The following is a 21,136-nucleotide window of genomic DNA, read 5'->3' on the forward strand; positions in this document are numbered from 1 at the left end:
TATACCTAAAAGCACGAAGCAGCCATTTTGACAGCCTTATAAAGAGTATGGAATACCAGCGTTTCTGTTTGTGATTTACAGATGCCAGCATTAAACACTTCCTGTTTCTGGACAAAACCTTTATTGATTGTAATTTGAGACAGAAAAAAATAAGAAACTTATTCTTCTATTAGCTATATTGTGATATCTAGTTCCAACAAGATTCATTGTCTTACAAGATATTTCGCAGTGTTTTATGGTCGACAAATTAGTTCATGCACATGCGGCCAATATCTGCATGTACACTCATGTCCAAAATTATTGTCGCATGTCTATAAATATGTTGTTGTAGGAATATAATTTGATAACGAATTCGCCCGGTATTTCTTATAGTGTTAGTATGTGTATGATCGGCAAAGACATGTATATGGCAAATTTCGTGTTATAAGAGCAGTAAGTAAGAACAATAAAACAAAAATAAAACTTTCTTGTTCATTTAGCAACATTTTGGTTTACTCATTCTAACTTTCGTATTTATAATTCTTTTCCTATGAAATTTACCACAAATATATATTTCCCGATTATACACATAGTATCAGTATTAAAAGTACCCTGCAAAATCATTATCATGTTATATTCTTACAAGAAGACAGTTATAGATATGTGACAATCATTTTGGACATGAGTGTACATGTAGTTGGTTGAGCTGAACCGTGTATATGGGACATTTTACGGTGAGACCTTAAGAAATACTTCGGGTTTTACATGATACCTCAAATAATTTGCACGATTCGAGTGAAGGGGATGGATACTGAAGTGATTCTGAACCTGAAGAGAACATTTAATACTCAAGTGATGAAGAAGAGGAAGACAGTGATGAGAAGACAACGCCAGTAGTGCTGACAGTTTTATTGCTCCAGATAGAACAATGTGGACAAAATTGGATTTGGGACAAGGTGACGTTGGCCGTACATCTAATCAGAATATTGTTCACGAAGCTCCAGGACCGACAAATTTTGCCAAGCGGCGAGTGTCTAAGGAAGAATGTAGTAGTGTTTTTCGTTTACTATTTGATGAGTCAATGATGAGGCATAACCTAAAGTGCACCGTTGCTGAAGCACATAGGCAACTGAAGTTAATTCTTTCAGAACAACACAGGAGTAAAAGTAAAGGGGAACGTGAGGGTACGCCAACCCCCTTCCAGAAAATATCTGTGGCGTCCCCACAATTTCTAATATATATATATATATATATATATATATATATATATATATACAATGGGCAAAAATAGACACGGAGGACGAGCGTTACGTTATGCGTCCCCCTACCTTTTCAGATCCACTTTCACCCCTGAAATTACAATCTTATTTTGCCTTATTATTTACCGAGGTGCTACTGGTGCTTCAGTAATACCTATTAGGGTCTTGTGTAATAGAAAAACCGGGTCACCAATTCATAGGAAAACAATGAATAGGGATAGGTTCTGTGAAATAAGGCGGTACTTGAAATCTGATGAAAAGGCAACAAGATCTGCAAAACTTCAAACAGACAAATTCTCACTCGCGTCGGAAATGTGGGATGAGTTTATTGAGAATTACATAAAATGTTACAAACCACACGACAACGTGACCGTTGACGAGCAATTCCATCCTACGAAAGTCAAATGTCGATTTCTGCAATATATACTAAATAAACCCGATAAATTTGGCATCAAATTCTGGTTACCTGCTAACGTACAATCAAAATATGTCGTCAATGGCTTTCTATATCTGGGCAAGGATTTGGAACATTCTGCTGGGACACAGTTAGGTGAATTTGTAGTGTCTAGTTTGATAAATCTTTTTACTATAAAAAAAAAAAAAAAAAAAAAGTGACATGTGATAACTTCTTCACAACAAGAAAACTAGATGAATCTCTTAGGGTTAAAGATATAGTTTGGTTGGGACAATAAAACAAAACAGAAGAGAGCTTCCTAAAGGTTGTGCATCCCCAAAAGACCTGTATACTATGATGTTTACCGCGATCAGAGTGAATAAAAATATAAGCGGAACAAAAGCGTTTGTGTATTGCGTTCCATGCATAAGTCAGTGTCAGTTTGCACCGGCACCAAAGAGAACATCCGAAACTATAACATATTACAATCAGACGAAGTTTGGTATAGACATCGTGAATGAAATGGTGAAGGCACACACACTGAGATGTACGTGTAGACGGTGACCAATGTATTTTTTTTTTTTTTTTTAACGTGGTTGATTTGTCATGTTTGAATTCCTAGATAATATACAGAGAAGTTACCGGAAAGAAATTCAAATAGCTCCAACGTTTGGCCGAGTGGTTGATGATGGATGTCACTAATGACAGTAACAGTGTATCTGAAGATGGGGAAAATCCTTCCACACGCAGGCAAAAGTAATGTCAAGTACGACTGTGTAAAAACGACTAAACAGCTGACATATGTTTCAAGTATTGAAGGTATGTTTGTTGAAAGCGTACTGCAGAGATCCGAAAGCGAGTTATCTGTGTGAAGTATGACTTTGTAATGATCTCCTAAGAAGATGTTTACGAAAGATATCATAGCAAATGTTATTTTACAATAAACATTGAATATCTAACAGTTGACAGTAATCTTTGGTTATTTTTATTATTTTAAAATTCTGATATTAAACTTATTTTATTTATAAATATTTTTAATATTACATATTGATGTGTTTAATGTTTATAAATAAAAGTAATAAAATAAATAATATGCTTTCTAGGCTTACTTCTAGATGTGTCTCATTGAGAATATCAATAAAAACAGTCATCCTGTGTTACCATTATTTTTTATTTTGCTCAGAAGTGGAAAGCAATCAATTTGACTGCTTCGTGCTTCTAGTGTTAAGTAGTACTCAAAGCCTTTGGTAGAAGTACTCTAATTTCAACTCCACTTTACAAAGAACCTTCATTTCTGACACCCAGTATATCAGAATAAAAGTGAGGAGCGCCGAATCGAGGAGGTACCTCAAAGTTAGTTGGACTGATCATAAAACATTCTAAATTAAGTCTACATTGAATACGTCAATACATAGTACACTCTCGTAAATACCCCCAACATTATTCAACATCAGCTTGCAAATGTTGTCGACGGGACCCATTGCTTTGTTACCTCTTTCTCACATGGATTTAACAAGTACTTTAAAATTTGATACAGTTATTTATCAACTTAGTCCATGCTCCCTGTATTCCTTGTTATCGTTCCATACCGACATTTTGATGTTTTCTGGCTAGTAGCAGGGTGCGAAATCCTGGGGGGGATGAGCGGGAATTCCCCCTCACTTACTGTTTTTTGGAAAATAATCCCCCCCACCGCAGAGTTACCGGGGGGAAGAGAATATGACGGTATTTGTCAAAAGTCATACATATTTCTAGAAAATGTAACGTTAGTTTCGCTACAAAATACTTTTAAAAGTACACATATCCCATTAATACAAGTTCAACACACTTATCAATATATTTGCAAATATTTCAGTAGGAAAAGTATAATAAAAGTCATCGAAGTGCAATTAGCGTTAAGCAAAGGTAAAAATGCAGTGAATAATTAAACTGTGCTTTGATCTGCAAATCTGAAAACAAAATAGAGATGAGATCTGAAGTAACTATTCTTTTTTGTCCTTCTACTACTAAGGTGACCATACTTGAGTGCAGTGTTATTGACTTCTTGAATGCAACAAAAATGAAACGTAGGAAGAGTGCTACAAATAATGTAATTACAAACCACTTCAACGTTAATTCCGAGTCAGATAATAAAGTTCGGAAACTAAATAGTAACAACTCGCATGTTACTAATAACGGGCCACTATTCACGAACAAAAGTAGTGACGAATGCAGTAGTGGTAAAACGGGTGAAGCTGAAAAGAAATGTTTTAGTGTAACTGTGATGGAAGCGTCTAAAATACATTTGTCAGAGAGTTTGTGTGATGGAAGCGATAAAACAATGTAAAGTACTCGTAAAATGAACCAAAATGTAACATTGTTAGAAGGAAGTCAACAGCCCATGGAATGGAAAAGAATTCAGATTTCGTGGGAACAAGATAGATCATGGCTTGTTTTCGAAATAAAAGCAGGACAGGAGATGATGATGTGTAATGTTTGTAAACTGCATGCTTCTTTCGTGTGTAAAAACATTAAGACTAAAACTGCCAATAATGACTTGCTGTGGTCATCGAAAGGTGTTTCTCAGAAAAATAAAAAGCAAAATTTGAATCCCGTATAGACATGAACTAAGTTCAGTTCATCGACTGTGCTTAGATGCAGAAGTTACTCGTCAGAAAGAGGCACTGGAAAAAAGCGCAGAAACAGCAAGGGAAATGTGTCTAAGAAAGCAAGAACTGCAATTGGATGTAACGGTAAAAGTATTTCGTAATGTATATACTAGTACAAAGCGAGGTTGGACTTTCAGGGATCACCCAGAAATGAATAAATTACAACGTGCAAATGGTTTAAACATGGGAACGCACCTCAATACAGACAAATAGCTGCTTTGATAACACGTTTCATTGCAGACCAGCAACACAAGAAATTGGTAACATTTTTGAATTTTACTGATTGCTTCTCTATATCCGTTGATGAGTCTACAGATCGATTCTCTGAAAAACATTTGATTCTGTATATTACGTACGTGGGTGAGAGGAATATTGCTCGAAGCTGTTTTCATGAACTAGTACGCATCGTGAAAGGAGATCCAAAAGCAACAGAAATGAAGATCATTGAAGCTTCCGCAAAGGATGGCATTGATTCTGATATTATTAAAGAGAAGCTTGTGGGTCTTGGATCAGATGGCGCCACGATGTAGTTGCTGCTCGCATTAGAAGAAATTTTGCTCCCCACTTCGTCAGTATTCATTGCATGGAACATAGGCTTGATTTAGTAACAGAAAAAGTTTTTGGAGTCGTGAACGCAGTACACCACTTCGAAAATCTGCTTGACGAACTTTATAGTCTTCAGTAAGCCTTCTGTGTTTGCTCGCCTCGAAAACATTGCCAAAGCCATTGGCGAAGAAGGGTTTTAAGAGAGTAAGAAACTGTTTCGAATTAGTTGGATTTCCAGAAAAAAAAACATGTGCTCTTAGCCTATACAGATACTATCTATCCATAATTGATTATTTGTTTTTTGCCGAAGTGAGAAAAGAGTCAAGTGAACAAACAATGGCAAAATTTGAAGGTTTGTATCGTAAGCTAACTTCAAGACAAACCATACTTATGTTAAGATCGCTTTTAGACACTGCACATATAGTGGTTTTCAAAGCTAAACCAAGTTTTCTTATCAGCAGTAAAAGTGTCATATGGTTGTTAGCAGCCACGTGCGGTTTGTCAACCAGTTGGGCGTTGCCGATATTACAAAAGCTTATCCGTTCTCCCTGTCGCCAGGATAAACAATGAAGTCTCGAACTATTCTTTCTCAGTGTTGCAAACCAATAAGCAGATACATAAAACCAGAATAACCACTTAAAATAGGGATAAAATATGTATAGGTCATTCAACAAGTAATTTTCTCTCCTATTAATATATATAATAATAATAATAATAATAATAATAATAATAATAATAATAATAATAATAATATGATAGTTTTTACGTCCGAGCCGTTTCGGGTTACTGTGCATTTTCGGTAATGATCGGAAAATAGAATATGATTGAGAGCTTTATACAGTTCTATCTGAGTTGGAGCGGCAACGCCGGAATCTAGTTACAATGAAAGATTTATGGTAGGGACAAGTAAACCCTTAGATCTTGACCTTCGAGGAAAAAATTGGTTATGTTTTGTCGCGTACTATATATTAACTACCGTCAGTACAACAATGCAAAAAATCTGTATTATATCGAGAAATAGAAACTCAGCTGCATAGTGCGTGCACAACTCTTACTGAAACGAAAGAAAATGATGACGTTTGTCACGAATTGCAAAGAGTAGTATCTGGGTTATTGTGTTGACAGTGACTCGACATCATTTCAATTCGAGCGAGTAAGATGTCAAATCTTACAAGAGATTTTAGATGAACTACGAAGATTTTCGAACTGAAAGAAGATTTCCTGCTTCAAAGTATTTGATGAAATTTTTAAGTTAAAAAAAAGTAGTCCATTGTACGGCAATTCTGATGTCTATAAGGCTGCTAAATTATTGAGTATAAATCCATCTATAGCTGTAATGGAATGGAGACTTTTGAAATCTGGTCTCAAATCTATTGCTGATCTTCCCGTATTTAAACTGGTGTTACGGATAATAAAATCAGTTGTACTGTCGACTGCAGAGTGTGAGCGTGGTTTCAGCGTTGCACATGACTTGAAAAGCTATGAAAGAAATCGATTAACAATAGATACATTAGAAGCCTTAATGACAGTTAAATTGTGTGGACCACCCTTGAATTTGTAGAATGCATTAAGTGTAGTACAGTCTTGAGTTAAGGAGTTGAACCATATGGCGGACAGTAAATATACCAGTATACGGAACAGTGAAGATGAGTATGAACATAATTTGTTTCTATAAGGAGTACTAGCAGGTTATCGATAGTCTCGTGTTTGTCAGATTTAACGTATGGCTGTAATTCTTATTTTTTAAAATATAGTTTCTCATTTCAGTATTGTTCTAATTGGTAACCTATCGAGCTCTAACCTAACCAGTATTCTTTTAACTTGTGGTTATATTAATAAAGGACATGAACCAATAGACACGGATTTATATTTGATCAAAAATAAAATTACTTAAATAGCCGATCATTTTTAGGTGTAACACTAGATAATAATCTAGCCTGGTAGATCACCAGTTAGAACAATACCCTTATTTCTATTTTTGATGGCTTATAAATGCAAGCTTGTAGAACACACTGTAAGTCAATAAAATAAAGCACAACGTTTGAGTTCAGAGTACACTTTCCTTGCATTGTTCAAGTTTTATTCAATACGGAATATCACAATTGGAAATGAGTGTGTTTTGCGACAAACTGGTAAGCTTAGGTTAGCTTCTTTCCTTTCTGATAGGTTATGATTTTGTGTACAAGTATTATGCTTAAAAGTACTTCCCCCTCACTTTGAATGAGATGATTTCGCACCCTGGCTAGCAGTGCGCATTAACTGCTGTCAGGTTACCAACAATCGTATTAATTGTACGAGAGTAAGGAAGTAAGTAATGGCAAGCCAGTAATATTTTGGCAATCGAATGTATTACAAACATCATATACAGCTGAAAGAGTATCCATAATGGATATCTTGTTGGTAGGAATCATGAAATAAAACCTAAACAACCCTGTGAGATATACGCATATATTAATGCATATGTTACAAAAATCCGTCTTATTATGATAATCCCTCAGAATAAAACCTCGCGCGCTATCCACAGCACGATGCTATAAAACCTTGTCTGATCATGATGAACCCTCAAAATGATCTACTTTGTGCACAGTACGCTGTCATCGATGTGAAAGATGTCGAAAGTCATCTGCACCATGCCTGAAACAGTTTATCTGTTGGCTCACAGCATTTTCAATGTCCAGGCAGATTGCATATCATCTACCACGCGGTGGTTTCTTCACCTTGTGGATGAGGTCAAAATCACACTGTGACAAATCCGGTGAATACGCTGGGTACTCCAACTCTTCCCATCGACGCAATAGGTCCCGTACACAAGCTGCCTTATATGGCTCTGTGTTATCATGGAATATGATTGCATTATGCAGTAGATCTGGACGCTTCTCCTTAATGGCACGCGTAGATGTCACTGCAGGAAGTATTTGTAATACGCTGATGTGACTGTGGTGCCATGAGGAATGAAGAGACAAACAAGTACTCCCCTTGTGTCACATGCCACAACCACTATTAATCGTGTGGGCGAGGGATTCTGCTGAAACTTTTGCCTACGCGGTGACCCTGGATGTCTCCACTCTGAGGACTGCGATTTCAACTTAGGTTCATACGACCAGTCCCAGAATTCATCAATAGCGATTATCTTGAATTAAAAAAAAAAAAAAAGTTTGCTTTTACTCTCACACCATTGTAGGCGATTGGAACAATCTGCATATCATATCCATTTTTGAATCACCGTGAGGGCATGTGGAACCCATATCGATGCAACATTACGTAGGATCAGATCTTGCGTGAAAATTTTATGAATGGGGTGCTTCTCAATCACAGTCTCCGTCTCTAACTCACGCAGCGTCCATCGTTTCTCGCTCTCCAATAAATGTTCCAATACGGCATGTGACACAATCGGTCCGCACACTAAAAGGCCGGCCTGACCGTTCCATGTTGCTAGTTGCTTGGCGTCCTCGCATCTTGCGTCAGCTTGACATGCAGAATATTCTTCTCTAACGCCTCTAACAATATTTGGTTACACTCATTCGCATTTCTCCCCCAGAAAACGGCCACTTTGATGTACTTTCGCTGTTCCATTTTGGTCACTTCCATTTTACACCTCGTCTGACTCACAACTGTTTTACCAGCACCCCGCGCTCATCCAGTACAACACACAGAGCCATCTATTGATCAGAGGGTAAAGTACTAGTGTTGGCTTCCTTCCGCAATCTTCATTTTCTATTCATATTTACATCATGTTAAAATTACTTGATTACCCTTATTTGGAGGGTTTATTATAACGAGATGTTTTATAACATGTACATTAATACAAGTGTATGTTACAGGGTTGCTTAGGTTTTCTTTCATGATTCCTAAAAACAAAATATCCATTATGGATATTATTTCAGTTGTATATAAAACATTTTTAATACAGTTTTCGATTATCGAAATATTATTGGGTTGCCATGACTTACTCTTCAATCTTCGCATTTAATCGATGACTAGAAAACCTATAGAATGATGTGTACGCTGTACAAATGTTGACTAGAGATCTGAAATAAACTAGCATTGAATTAATATAAGAATAATTATTTTATTTTGTTTAGTGGTCACTAAACTCAGTGGTCAGTCAATGTAGATACCATTTTGCAGTTGTGTACCCCTGCTTGGTTGTTATACTTTCAATATTTATGCCAATTAACTGTAATACGAGAGGTACACCTTACTACTAGGCCCAACAATTAGTCCGTGGTCAAATAGTGACAAACCGTACACACGTCTCATGGCTGTAACACTACCACTCAACAGGAAAAAAAAATCTGGCGTTTAATCTTGCTGTTTGCGAAGAACGGAACAACCAGCGCATGGGCGCCTCTTAATATTTTCTTGTCTAATTTGACGTGAATGTACCATACGTTCCCAATTAATTTTGTACGTAAGAAGAAAAGTACCGTTATTTATCCATATTGCAACACTTTCAGATGTTGTATGTGATTATACTCTACGGTAATTACTAACGTTTCCAGATTTAATGATAATCTAGTTCTACATCATATTTGAAATATTGGATCGCGCTAAAGGAGCTTTGTGGTGGACAAACACCGAGTGTGTGGGTTTTCTCGGGGTTTTCCGTTTTCTCCCACTTTCTTCATTCCACCATTGCATTCATTTCCCATCATCACCGTCTCCTTTAGCCTAGCCAGCATAATCGTGGGACGTAAAACTTAAAGATTGGAGATATTGGAAAATGACATAGTGGTAAAGCGTTCGTCTCTCCTGAGCAGAGTTGAACTTTCGATCCCAAGCAATGTGATGAACAATATCCGTAATTTTCATCGACTTACTTCCCTTCCCTTCCTATTTATTTTGCCATTTATTTTCATTTATTAATTCCATTATATATAACTTTATTTTAGTTCTTTGAAATTTTAAGCGAAAGTAGACTAAAATCATTTTTGTAAAGACATGTAGTTGCAAAAATCTCTCTGCGTTCCTATAATTCAATTCCTTGAAATTAAGAGGTTAATGCTACCTGTTACTTCTACTACTTATTACCTAATATTGAATATTTCATGTGTTATCAATAACAACATCAAGGGTTTTTTTTTTTTTTTTTTTTTTTTTTTTTTTTTTAAAGCAAGTAAGAAAGGGGAATAAATAAATTCCATTTTATAGCTGTTTTACCTTCTTATATTGACTCCTTACAGTGAGTAGTCTTCAAACAGCCTTTAAATACATGTTTTCAACATAATGGTCTTAAATCATTTCAGCACCTTTATTGTAATCAAGCATTGAAGCACTACGAAATATTTTCTTCCATGTTTCTTCATTAATGAAGTTATTTCTTAATATTTAAAAAAATAGTCATATCCCATTGTCTTACCATTACTTAGTCCCTTTTAAAATCAGAAATGACTTCACGGTGATTTTTATATCAAATTATTCTAGCGAAGTGACTCACCACAAAATATTTACTACAAAGAAAAGTGAAAAATAATTAACATTCAGATAATTGTTACCACAAGGAAATCAACATTGAAACACAAATCTTTGTTACAAATAATGTCTACAGAATTCGATATGAGATGGGCTTCAGCTACATGCCTGATTATTGTTTCAAAGTTCAGTCCTTTCTAATTACCAAAACAGCATTACATTAATGAAAGACCAACAATTTTTTTTTTAATTCTTTTTTTAACGATCAACATATATTTCCATTAAGGTTTCATTAAACATAAAGTCTTATAAAAATAACGGCAAGGAGTATATTCTACGCTCCTAAGTGTTTTGTTAACATTCTTTTCTCTATGTTTTACAGAGGAAAACAACTCTCGAACAATGGATGGTTGTTTTCAAAACAGATTACGCACACCACAATACTACTGTTAAAGAGTAAACAAATAAAAAAACACAATATAGCTACAGGTTATCGAATTAAGGAATATGTTATGTATGTATGTATATATATATATATATATATGTATGTAGTATGTATATGTTTTAATGTTAAGATTGAGCGATAGAGAACTTTAATGTAACAATTGTTATTGTTTTTTTAGATGCTACAACCTACCTATTTACATAAGTCAATAAGAGAGAAACAAGCGTAATGTGCTTCCAAATTATTTTAAAATCAGCATTCGTTAGTATAAATTACGATTATCACTGTAAGCACCGCCATCTATACAGAAATACCTCTCGTATCTTCAATGATGGAAAGTTATATTCTCATCAATAAATTCATTCTATATACAATTTCTAAATAATATCTAAAGTATATTTCTTCTTTAAATATATAATTTTCTATTTCAACTAAAATTAGTTGACTACTTTTCTCTCAGTTTGTAGCTCATAATTACATATATATTATTTTAACATCATATTTACAGCATTAACTCTGCTCTATAATGTTTTTAAGTACAAAATCATTTTCTTTATTTCTACCAACTAATATTTTTAATTTATGAGGAGACATTTCAGTAATGACAAAACTAAATAATAATAATAGTAATGATAATAATATTTAACAACAATAAAAATGATAATACAATCTTTCAACATTTCTTACTTTTTAATATTAAGTCAGTTTACTGAAGGTCGTTTATAGTTATTTTTTATGTCTCTAGTTAATGACAACCATCGTTAGTTATGGAAACAGTCTTTCTTATTTAGAAATGATCAAAATGTAAATTATAAAGTATTTTATATTATTGTTATAATTATACAGGATTCTTAATGTCCTGACCCAACACTGTCAAAACATTTATCAGTAAACAGATTTCATGTTCTCGAACTTATATAACAGAGATTCAACAAAAGCTACAATATATATATATATATTTCTTTCTAATTTGCAGTAAATAGTTAACCTATTCTCTTAATCATTTCACATTTGTTGTTCTTCAGTAAGTACATTACTATTGAGGTTAGTGTAAATAATAATTTGACTAGAAATTATAGTTTAATAAATAAAAATCTATTAAGGCCTTTAATACATGCAAAGAGACTTACAGTTCAGTGATGTAGGTATAATTTATTAAATTCACCTCATTAAGTACTTCAAGACATTAAAAATGGGCATTTATTAAATGCATGTAGCTGAATTAAAACATAATCCACCTCAACTATGTAAAGGAAAAATAAAACATGGTATAAAATAATAAATTTTAAAAAATAAACATAATTGACAAATATAATTCAGAAGTTTGGTCACCACTGAAGAATAAGTCATGCTGTTTTAAGTACTCTATCTAAAGAATATTCATTTGATGAAGCAGCATATACTGTGACAAAATTGTCCCTTGTGTCACAGAATTATCGAAAATTCGGCCATATTAAGTGGCTAAACTTATAATATTTTGTACTAAAATTAACAAAAATATCACAACGAATGTTCTTCAGTATCTCATAGTTCTTCATGATAATTTATCTCTTATATACATACATATATGTACGTGTGGTTACAATTTGAACACTTGATAAAACTAGAAAACTATCATATACATTTAGTATTTCTCTTTCTTTCTTTTTTCTTCTAATAACCAGCATAGACATATACAATAAATGTACAAAATTAAGTAACCAACACGAACTGCATTCAAAATCACTGACCAAATTCCCCACAAATGTTATCACATTTACCATTCAACGTCGATGAAGTTTGAATGGGATTCATTAACAAATTCAAGTACATTAAAATCCAATTATGTAAAACTTACCACTATATTATTATTTATCTGAATTACTCTGAAAAATAATTACTAACATCTGAAGTGCACGTTCTTTTTTTTTTCCTCGAATATTAAGTTACAATATAACATACAGCTGGGAATCGAACCAAAACTATAGTGACGGCAAGTGATACGATATGTTTGAATATATTCTGTTTGTTACGGAGAACTCGCTAATACAGTCCTTCTGAAATCGAACAGTTTAGAGTGAATCAGATATAGAATTTATTTCTGAATTGTCATGTACATTAAAATTTCACTGGAATATCTTTAATGTGACATTCTTCCGTCTTTGTTAGCTTTTAGTTAGCCTTCCCATTGCCACTGAAAGTTTTATTTTTCCTTCTTTTAAGCGTAATTACAAAACCAACTGCTTGATTAGAATTTTGAAAGAGAAATGTATACATATCATTAATCGAATACTGATTTTATTTCATATCAATAAATGTTTCAAAAAAAAGAAAAAAAAACATCAGTTACATAAAAACTAACGAATGTGGCTTGAAGAGGGGTCTAAAATGACCAAAGAACTTCACTAAAGGTGAGAAATTGAGTGAACAAAAGAAAATATAAGTCAGTACGTACTCAAGACGAAACAGTATACATTAAATTTAATATCAGATAATATAAAAAACATCTTCAGAAAGCAATGATCTGACGTAACACGTTGCTGTATATTAAATTTCTTCTTTTTTAATAAGCGATTGTCCCTTTTTATCGTTTATTACAACTTTTTTTTTTTTCAAAAATACATCAATCTGTAGATATTCAAAGTATACGGCGGTATTTAATTAAATATTAGGTTCATGTAACATATACAACAAATAAACATATTTAACTTAAAAAATACATTACGCGATGTGATGGTGAATTTTGGAATGATTTATGAAATGAATTTGAGTCATCAACAAATAAAAAACTTAGCACCACTCACATTTTTATTCTAAAACCTTTGGCGATACCTTGACAATACCTGAGAATCACAGATAAGAGAAATAAACATCAGTATCAAATTAATGTTTGTGAATATCTAATACATGGATTGTGTTTCGTTAAACCAACCATTATATGTGATTACAAGAAGAATTTAGCATATAATTTGTAATTAATATCGAAGTTTTGTTTTTGAAGGCAGCTTGTATTATCTTTAATAATAAAATAACAAAAGTAATATAATATTAATAGTACATGATGGAGAATCTGGTCAGTACTACATCAAATATTGCTTCAAGCAATCATAAAAAATTTACAAAAGTTGAATGCAGTCGATTAAAAAAAAGTAACAACATACTTACAAAGCTGTAGAACGTGCACGCCTTTCCTTAATGTGAAAAAAATTAAAGAAAAATACCAGATTTTTAAAACAAAGAAAAAAAAAGGAAAAATATAAAATGCAATTTGATTTTTTTCTATTTTCCAGTCTTGCAAATTAGAGCTTAATACATTATAAGCCGACAAAATGAACAGAAGTCACAAAATGCTCAAGAAAATACAACAGGCTTCGAAACAAAAAAATTAGGTAAAAAAATTGAAAGTAGATACAACTAGATCAATTTAGGTCAACAACAATATTACTTTCGGTTGTTGGAAAAGAAACAACCATAACACAAGGAGAGGAAAGAGAGGAAAGTGTGGTGAGTATATACTAAATAAAAAATAGGATTAATTTTCTTTAAATATCTGTAGACAACTATTCACATATAAACATGTCTCAAATTAATGATCTTTCTCTAACATTCATTCATTTCAATACATTTTTATCTTTTTTGTATGTAAACATGCACTTATGTAGTGCGAACATTCTTACTATTAATACTTTATTCAAGGCAGGGATAGGTTTATTCTCTACCATGCTTATGACATATAATGTTTTCTTTCTTAATGATAACAATGATGTGAGAAGGAAGTGATGAACTTGTCAATCGCTTTTTTAGATATATATTGGTCTTCTTTATCTACTCCTGAAATGGTAGATTCTTTCCTGACACGCAGCCAGCCTTGCATAGTGAACAACTTCTGAAGAAATCTTCACAGGAATTTCTTCGTTATTATCTTTGCTTTGATTATTAGCAACTCTCAAACTGGATCTTCAATTGTGATCTACATGCTAAATTATGTACTCTCATTACTTTTATATATAACATTAAAATAGCAATAACATTTCTTTTATACAAAGAAAAACTGGAAAACAATCAACTGGGTTGTACGACTAATTTCTTTCTACGAGTGTAAAATAAGTTTATAAAATTTGATTTTTTCCACTAGCATATATATATATCTATATATCTATATGTACCTTGTAATTATTTTGTGAACTAAGTCTTTAATGAAATTATTTGATTATCAATATCCGCAGTGGTTTGTAACTTTCTATACGTACTTCCTACATTACAAGACTACACCAAAATGTTTTTGTTTAGTTTTTTCGCAAAGAAACAAAATAGAAACAACAAACAATCAGTGTAGACAATGATATGGTATTCAAACACGATACAAATTCAACTGGTTGCATCGATGACATTATTCATACATGGCGTTAAACATAATTGGCTGCATGATGAAAGTTTCTACATTTCAGAATGATCAAAATTTTTTCTTTTTTTTTATCTTTTAATTTGCAACAAAGTACAAGTTACACGGAAAGAAAAAAAATCATATAAAAAGAGGTGATGACTTTGATGTAGAAATACAGCAAGAAAATACCATTTTGGTTGGTCACAGAACCATTTACCTCGTTATCATGCCTCCTACTAAGACTTGCATACATCTAAGGTTTCGATTTTCTTAAGTACATTTTCTATATATTTATACTTATTAATGTACGCTGTTACCAAAACTCTGGGAAGAAGTTCTACTATACAATTTCCTTATTAATATTAGAACCTGGGGAACTGCTGTTTCTTCCAACAATGTCAACAAACAGGTACCTAATGAACCTCACATTATAACAAAGATTAGGTCCTCAACAGATAATGAGAGTGGGCAGAATAGAATATCACATATCTTAAGTACAGAATAGAAGTACTTGTACCTAAACAGTACAGCTTACTATATACAACATATCTGGATAATTTATCCCTGTCTTACAACATATTCAATGTCAATATACATACAAAATCACTTAACACTAACTACAATTCTTGTTATTTTTAAAAGCCACATTTATTAACAAAAATATGACTTTTAATTTGTAAAGTATATTAACGGAATTAAGTTCATTAAAAAAAATCGGGTTAAAGCATAACACTGTAATAAAATATGAAAACACAAAACAAAAACAGAACTATGTTATCTCTCAATCTGATGGCATCTAGCAACTGTTAATCATAAGTGATTTATAGTTAAACTAGGACAGGAGTAAAGTCAAACCGCTGCTAGCAGCAAGCTAGTATTCCCAGTTGTTTTACGTGCCAATAAATTAGCTTCAATTCTCAACTATACTTTAAACAATACTCAATCATATTTACTTCCCTCAGACTATTGCCACAATACGAGTTTAAAATGCGGGTATAGTACAAATTGGCATATCAAATTCCTGCCATTCACTTCCATGTTATCCCACATGAAATGAATATGAAAAGATTTATAACAGCAGTTCTGAGTCAGACCCACTTCAAAGCTGATACCACTTCTTATCTCTATATTTCATCATGAGATCATGACTCCTGTTCTGGAATGCTTCGGCTTCTGATGTCATTTGGGCTGTTCGCATTTCCAACTGACCTAGTTTCTCACCTCGCTCTATCATCATCTGCCTTGCTTGAGATATCTCAGAAGTTACGGAAGTTACTTGCCGATTCATGTCAGGTAATCCGACATGCTTGGCTACAGTACGAGAGGCTTTGCCACTAGCTTCTCCAACTGGAACAAAAAGTTACAACTAGATATTAACCTCATGTGGTAGATACAAGTATAGATATATGTTCTAAAGCATAATTTTATTAATCCAAAAATGAATAAAAATGAATAGTTAAGTAATTACTTCTACATGTAACAGTCTCTCTCGTCCAAAGATAACCCAAAGTGCTATCGAAGTTCAAGCTGTTCATTCTACTACTGAAAAACTACGTAAATACTCTCTATTTTCCTATTCAAGTACACAAGGTTAAATGATGTATGAACATGAATATCAACAAATCTTTAAAATTAAGAAATCACAATTATAGATAGAAAACGAGCACCCAGAACAACGTAATGTTGAAATACTGTACAGAAGTATTCATGTGGATTACTGGTATAGGCTGTACATATGATGATCTTGCCAAAAGAGTGAACGAGTGTTCTTTACACGTTGGAGACATACCAGGACGAGATGAGCTCATATCATATAGTTAACGGAGTTTGAGCGAGAACATAACGTGTGTCTGTGACGCCCGGTGGTTGTTACACAGAATCGAGTAATACGTTGCACGGGAAATTTACACTCTGCATTACTGTTCCGATGAAGATACACACGTACGTAATCCCTATTCTGGATGCAGCTGTATATGGATGTAAGCTTGGAGATAGGCATCAGACAAGCTGCTACTGGGAGTCACATGGGAACCGCATTACAGGTTGAGACTAATGACGCATCTCGGATATCAGCAAGAACAATCTCCAACCGCTTGTTGCACTCAGGAATATGATCATGGATGGCGTTTGCCTAACTTCTTCTCAAGCCTCGACTCTTAGCAGCCAGCCTTCAATGTGTAATGAAAGAAGCAATTGGTGGGATAAATAGTGCGTCGTTGTGTTCAGCGATATGAGCCACATCTACTTTAGGTGGGCGTGGCTTCGTTCAGATGAGCTGTACCTATCATATTGTGTGTGGCAGAGAGACAATTTACAGAGACCAATGCCAAGCATCATGGTGTAGAAAGCTATAACCTACAGTACAATACATTTCTGCGTTCAAGCAAGGAACATTAACAAGTGCAGCGTACATCCAGAACACAACCCGAAGTGTCGTGCTGGTATTTCCGCGCCTTCACGGAAATGTCCTCTTTAACACATTAACGACCATTTACACACTCGAGTTGCCCAATGCACTCTCTAAGGAGTGCATCAACTCCTCGGCCTGCCACCCAAGCAACATACCTTGACCAACTGCGTCAGCAGGTGGGGTAATCGTGAAACTCTATTTCGCAGGATGATATCCGCCAACTCTAGGTCCGTCTCTATGCAAGGGTACAGCCCTGCATTGAAGCTCGAAGAGGATACACAATATTGACACGGCATTTTAACATACGCCGTATATTGTGTCTGTAGGCGTTTGACATTGACACTGTACATATGATATTTTCTCTACACTACCTAGAGTGTATGTATAAAATTTCACTATCGTGACAACAAGATTTCTAGGTGTTCATTTTCTACTTGTGTACTATGCCGTTAATCGAAACAGCTATTACCCGCTCCTCACGATTCTTATTTACATAAATGTTCCGTCATTTGATGGATTCAGCCGAGCATAATTTCCCCATACGCTTCTTAACTAAAATGTCACGCACATTTGCATTGCAAGTGACGTGTTCCATCCTCTTACATGGCTTGATTTAATTACCCACTCACCTCAAATCACCGAATTTGCCAGTCAAACAACTGACACACAGGAAGTGTTTTATTCCTTTTTTTAAAAAAAAATATAATGACATGGAATTGAAGAATTGGAATGTAACGTGTGTTCTACGTTGACCTTGCAACAGACGAATGCTTTGAATGCCTTGATGTTATCAACCAAAGACCGGGCGGGCTACTGTCGTCTTAGTTTTTGGTGCTGTTACGACACGATTTGATGACTATTTGTACTCTGCCATCAATACCGTAATATCACGTAGTTATAGTCCCCAATTAATAAGATCAAAATGATACAGACGATAACTCAGGTCAAGAAAAAAAATATGAATTGATTAAGAGTTTCCAATTGTAGAAAAAAAGTCTTTAATTGATTTTGGCGTATCTTCTTTGTAAGTATGCACTGCGTTTCCTTAACATTTAACCTTAAATTAACGGTTAACGGTTTTGTTTGTGTACTAGTATTTTCCTGTTCTACAGAGCAATCAATGATTTTTTCAAATATTTTTTCTCCTGAAACTTTGACAGCCTGAACCCCAACTTTGATGGTTAGTAACTCAGGAATCAAACGTCTTCACAGGAAAATATTTTACACGCGTTTTCTAAGCAAGTCAATATTTACCCCCACGCCAAGTCTGGGCAAGATTGTGGAGTTTTGTATATCGTATAATATGTATACTGCCTTTGTGATTTTTTAAGCATAAATTCAAGAGAATTTTATTTCCGAGTTAGTCCGTCTAAAAATTGGGAGCTCGATTTTAAAACTAGCATATCTCTGAAACTATTGTGTGTATTTATCAAACAGGCGATAAACTGGCGATCAACTGGACGATAAACTGTTGTGTTCGAAGATATTGGTGATATTGTGTTCGAAGATTTCTTAGAACTGGGAAACTCTCGAGCAACGCGAGAAAGATATTTAAAAAATTGCTTTCGAATGACATATCTATAGCAAGTGTTACAAGTAACGACTGTCAACTTGGACACACACAGCACGGTGATGTAAGAATTTTGTCATTTGCTCTCTCAATAAAAAATGCTGTCTGCTGACCGAAAAGGCAATAATATTTAGAGGTACAAACAGGGCGTCGCCATTCACTTGAGATACTATACAAATCTTTTCAAGCAAAACAGTTTTTCACAAAACCTGTAAAATGTTAATTAATGCCTTTTTCCTTAACATCAACGATAAATACCTGTCTATAAGATACAGTTTAAAGTTGAACGTCACCTTTAGCACTCAGACTATACAACATGGATCTGCAGCTTTAGTGAGATCCTAACCATATTAGCTGAATCAAATCCAGATTTCCCGTACCGAAGACGAGTGCAATAAACATTTAGATACCAGGAACCTCTCCAACAGATTAGAACCCGCTGAATAACCATTACTTATTTGTTCACTATTACTGTTATAATGCAAGATTATAATTCCCTATTAAAATAAAAATAAAAAATCTTTCATACAGATTAATACATCTCTAATACTTACATAATTCTTCTCTATCCAATGACCTTGTACCACCACCGAATAACCCTTTGAAAAAGCTCTCTTTCGGTGGTTCAGGCATATCATGTGGAAGGAAAAGATCACCAACCATTTCAGTAAAAGTGGTACTGTAAAAAGAGAACCAAGTAAATGCAATACAATACAATACAATGCAGAGAAGGACTAATCTATCTACATCTAGTAATTACAGGCTACAATTATCTTACTAATGTAGACGTAATTTTTATTTCTAGTCACGATAATTATGGTGTTAAATATTTGGCATTATTTATTTATTTAATAGTTATTTACGTATTTCAAAACAGCCATACTTACACATTATATAGGGTAATTCAGAAGTCTTTGGACAGACTTTTATTTTGAAACTTGAGAGAAAAATGTGAAATCTGTTAATAGGAGATGGTAGTAAAGGGTGGACCATAACTTGTGGGGATACGTACAAGGCGACCATAGCCACAATCTTGAATGCAAGTTCGAAATTTCAAATGGGAAGTGAGACATGTCGCGTATCAAAAATCAAGGAGATCATGTAATCCTGGCGGCCATTCCATTTCCCTGGGAGCTGTGTATCGAATCATTAAAGCATAGCAACGCCATAGGGGAAGGGCCCCTTGTGCTGAAAATTAGAAGGAAAGTTTCTGTCTGGATTTAGAGTGGAAGGAAATAGGAGTATCAAGTACTGTTGTGTCGTTAATGTAATGTAGATGAAAAATGGGCCAATTATGCAGGTGTCCCATACGCCACACCACACCAGGACAGACAATTATGCTGACTGACCATCCTGAACAGTATGTCACATGTAAAGGAAGGATCCAATTCGTGTTGGTTAGAAGCCCACGTGAAAAACTCTACCTGTCGGTCTGTGTCATTCCCACTTCGTTTATGTTACATGTGCAGCTTATAAGTATGCTAGCGATTTGTGTGCAATATCCGTACAACGGAGGATTGACTGATTCTACTTTTCAGTGAGAGACGATGAACACTGCGTTTCGGACTCTTCACAACCGATGTAAGAACCGTTATTGCCGTCTCCTGAACGGCAGCAGTCTTTAGTCGTCTACTACGTGCCCTATCTTTCACAGTGCCAGTATTTCTAGGAATTTGGCGACTACATATATCACTGCGCTATGTAATAATGTCTGTCTGGGTGTCTGCTGTAGTTTTTTGCAATGTCCCTGAGACAAAGTTCTCCGGATATTAGGATGATTTTTAACTTCTGTTCTTTTGTCATAGGCATCATAGATCACCTCAAACAATAAGAGATCCTGTCCGTAGAAATTAACTTTTCACTATGTCAGTGTTCATAACGCGCAAATCATACAAAATAAGAAAGAAACAATTACACCTTTGAATTCTTGAACTAACATTGTTGTTACTTTATATACGATATGTCCCCTACAAGTTGCGCCCTTTCCTCTCTACTACCACCTCCCATTAGCAAATTTTACATTTTTCTCTCCAGTTATAAAATAAAAGGGTGTCCAAAGACTCTGTACTTCAAAACTCTGCCTAATTTAGTGAGGAAGTTCATTTCATGA

The 21,136-nt window shown here is 34.4% G+C and overlaps 1 protein-coding gene across 1 annotated transcript in view; it reads right to left on the bottom strand.

Annotated features, from left to right (window-relative positions):
- Positions 1–9,969: 9,969 nt before the first annotated feature.
- Positions 9,970–21,136, bottom strand: part of Tomosyn (syntaxin-binding protein tomosyn) — a gene marked incomplete in the record, with an annotated part of 588,696 nt that continues 577,529 nt past the window's right edge. Inside the window, 2 exon segments of the mRNA XM_081728737.1 lie at positions 9,970–16,393; positions 19,581–19,705. Coding sequence (XP_081584863.1) covers positions 16,146–16,393; positions 19,581–19,705 — 373 coding nt within the window.

This window comes from Thermobia domestica, chromosome 1 (assembly GCF_964235325.1).
Source record: "Thermobia domestica chromosome 1, izTheDome1.hap1.1, whole genome shotgun sequence".
NCBI lineage: Eukaryota > Metazoa > Arthropoda > Insecta > Zygentoma > Lepismatidae > Thermobia > Thermobia domestica.